The following is a 2,829-nucleotide window of genomic DNA, read 5'->3' as shown; positions in this document are numbered from 1 at the left end:
ATTCTGGGTTTGATCCCCAGTGGAGTCGCCATTTTGTCATGCAAAAAGAGTCAATTTTGCGGACAAAACCGACCTCCCTAGAAACTAAGAGTTTTCTAGTGACAAACAAAACAATCAAGCACTATCTTTCCCTAAATATGCATTTAGAATAAAAGCAACCAGGTGTTTAAGGCTTACCTCTAGTCCAACGCTGTTTGTAGCAGCCAAGCCTCTTCAATCTAGATGAGCTCCTTCTCCTTGAAGCCTACATACACTAACAAACAAACGATTACATAGCACCTGAATAACTCATATAATAAAACATATTCATCATAAAGACCAAGGAGTTTATGAAACAAATTATATATAACAACTTGTTGAGAAAAATGAACTTAATTGTATTAATTGGAAACAAAAGAAACCATTACAACCAGTGCCTTGGTGTTGTGTAGGTCCCTCCCAGGGTCCAGCAAGAGTTCTCCTCTACTTTGATCAGCTCACCCACTTCCAAATGAAGCTAAGAAAGGATTGGGATCTCTCCTCTCAAGCTCTATAAGGGAGTCCTAATTTCAGCAAGATCTACCCTTAGGAATCTTCAGCTTTCAACCTCCCCTCCCTCTGGCCCAATGCCTATATTTATAGTGCTTTGGGGGAAGTTAATCAGGTCCACCATCAATGGGATAAGCCCCTCTTTCAATGGGATAGTTCCCCTCTTGATGGGATAAGTTCCTCTTTCATTGGGATGCATGAACCATCTGGCGGCACTCAATCCACGTCAAACCATCTTCTAGAATGCTCTAGAATTGACCATAAGCAACTTTTTTGAAGTAAAACTTGCGCCTTTTGACCTTTACAGGAGTACGCACCCACCCCTTTACAGACAGAGCGTACAAGTACGCAGGTATTATGAACTTGAGGTGCGTACACGCAGGTAAGGGTAAGAGAAACTGTGTAACCAGAGTTATATTGACTTTTAAAGACTTTCTCTCTTTTTTGGAGTTTGACATGAGGAGTAGAGGTATAAGACTTGCCAAGGAGGATAGTATGACTATTGATGGAGCCATATTGACTGCAAATAGTCATGGTGACAAATTTTAGTGTAACAGTACCCACCTTGGCAACAGTGGAATCCCCAAGACAGTATGGGCTCTTTGTGGGCACCAAACTGGCAAGGATCGACTTCTAGTTAGTTTCCTCCGTAGATGCCACAGTAGATGCCCTAGCAGCAGCTCCAACTGCCCTCCAATGTGCCTCCTGGTAACCAGCCTGCCCATCCTCAGCTCCCCATGCAGCCTAACCCTAACCCTAACAATAAGGGAGCTCATCAAGCTGATGTTCTTAACCTGCCTTCATATAGTATCTCCACTTCAGAGCTATACGAAATGAATTTGTGATCAGGTCGGACAATTAATGCCCAACCTCCTCCAGTTATCATTGAACAGCTTGATAATGAAGATAAGGAGACGGAGCCGGTCAGTAAAGAGCCAAAGCAAACCAATAGAACCCAGACGCCTCCTGTCAAGTAGCCTCAATCTGAACCACCTTACCTAGAGAGATTAATCATGAGTAAACCAGGTCCTCAATCTGAATTTGATTTATTAGGAGAATTGCAGAACTTATTTGTTAAAATTCCCTTATTGCAAGCTATGAAGGATGTGCCAATCTATGCAAAGACTCTTAGGGAATATTGTTCCAAGAAACCTGCCAAGAAAATTAAAGATCCCCTTACTATACATGTTATGGGAAAGTTGTCGGATTTTATGATGGGAAAATCAATGCCAGTGAAATATGGAGATCCGGGGAACCCGATCTTGATAGTACAGATTAATGGGGTAGAGATTCCAAATGTGTTGGTAGACCTGGGAGCTGCCATCAATGTCATCACTACTGAAACTATGCATGTGCTAGGACTTCGTAATTTAAAGCATACACCTACAGTACTGGAATTAGCAGATAGATCTATAGTCAAACCTGTAGGAAAGCTGGAAGATGTGACAATTTCAGTGGACTCATGGCATTACCCCATAGACTTCCTGGTATTACATACACAGTCTTCAGTAGGTGGTCATCCCCTAATTTTGGGTAGGCCATGGCTGGCCACTACAGATGCTTACATTAGGTGTCGCTCAGGGAATATGGTCATTTCTAATGGGCATAACACTAAGAATTTAGTGTTATATCGACCTGTAGAACCAAATTCACCTATAAAGCTAGCAGGCAGAAAGAAGGTTGTATCTGCTGTGGAGGATGTAACGAAAGAGGAAGAAGTGAGACCCGTCCTTAATATAAGATAGAGCCTGCAATTGAAAATGGAGTCATAAGATGATGTAATCACTTCTTTCATGGACGATCCTTGTTCTGTCTCGGAATAGAGCCAGCAGATCCTAGAATCTATCCTAAGCTGTAAGACTCAGGAAACTACGGAAACAACAGAAGGATTGGAGGAAACACCTGCTGATGCACCTTATGAAAGTATACAAGTGGAATTGGAACCTGGGAAACCTTGAACATTAATCCAAACTTGTCAGAATCTCAGAAGGAGAAGCTTATAGACATTCTGCGGAAACATGAAGAGGCCTTCGCTTGGGATTATGTAGATATGAAGGGGATCCCAGCTAACTTATGCACCCATCACATATACATCAAGGAAGATTTTCGTCCTATAAGACAACCTCAGAAAAGAATGAACCTTGCATTAAAGAATGTGGTGAAAGAAAAACTTCAAAAGTTACTGGATGTAGGTTTCATATACCCAATCTCAGACAACCAATGGGTCTCACCCTTGATAATGGTTCCCAAAAAGAATGGCAAATGGCGGATCTACGTAGATTATTGGGAGTTGAATAAGGC

At 41.9% G+C, this 2,829-nt stretch overlaps 1 protein-coding gene across 1 annotated transcript; it reads left to right on the top strand.

The window, feature by feature from the left end:
• The first annotated feature begins 1,742 nt into the window (after positions 1 to 1,742).
• Positions 1,743 to 2,273, top strand: LOC149257125 (uncharacterized). Its single transcript, XM_089455949.1, has one exon. The coding sequence runs from the start codon at positions 1,743 to 1,745 to the stop codon at positions 2,271 to 2,273; it is 531 nt and encodes a 176-aa protein (XP_089312075.1).
• The last annotated feature ends 556 nt before the right edge of the window (positions 2,274 to 2,829 follow it).

Source organism: Pinus tabuliformis, chromosome 6, assembly GCF_031772625.1.
Source record: "Pinus tabuliformis cultivar Carrire ecotype Pingquan chromosome 6, CPIR1, whole genome shotgun sequence".
NCBI lineage: Eukaryota > Viridiplantae > Streptophyta > Pinopsida > Pinales > Pinaceae > Pinus > Pinus tabuliformis.
This window is presented reverse-complemented; position numbering and strand designations above follow the sequence as displayed.

Coding starts and splice junctions, on each gene's coding strand:
- LOC149257125 (XM_089455949.1), top strand. CDS start 1,743: ATGGGAAAATCAATGCCAGTGAAATATGGAGATCCGGGGAACCCGATC.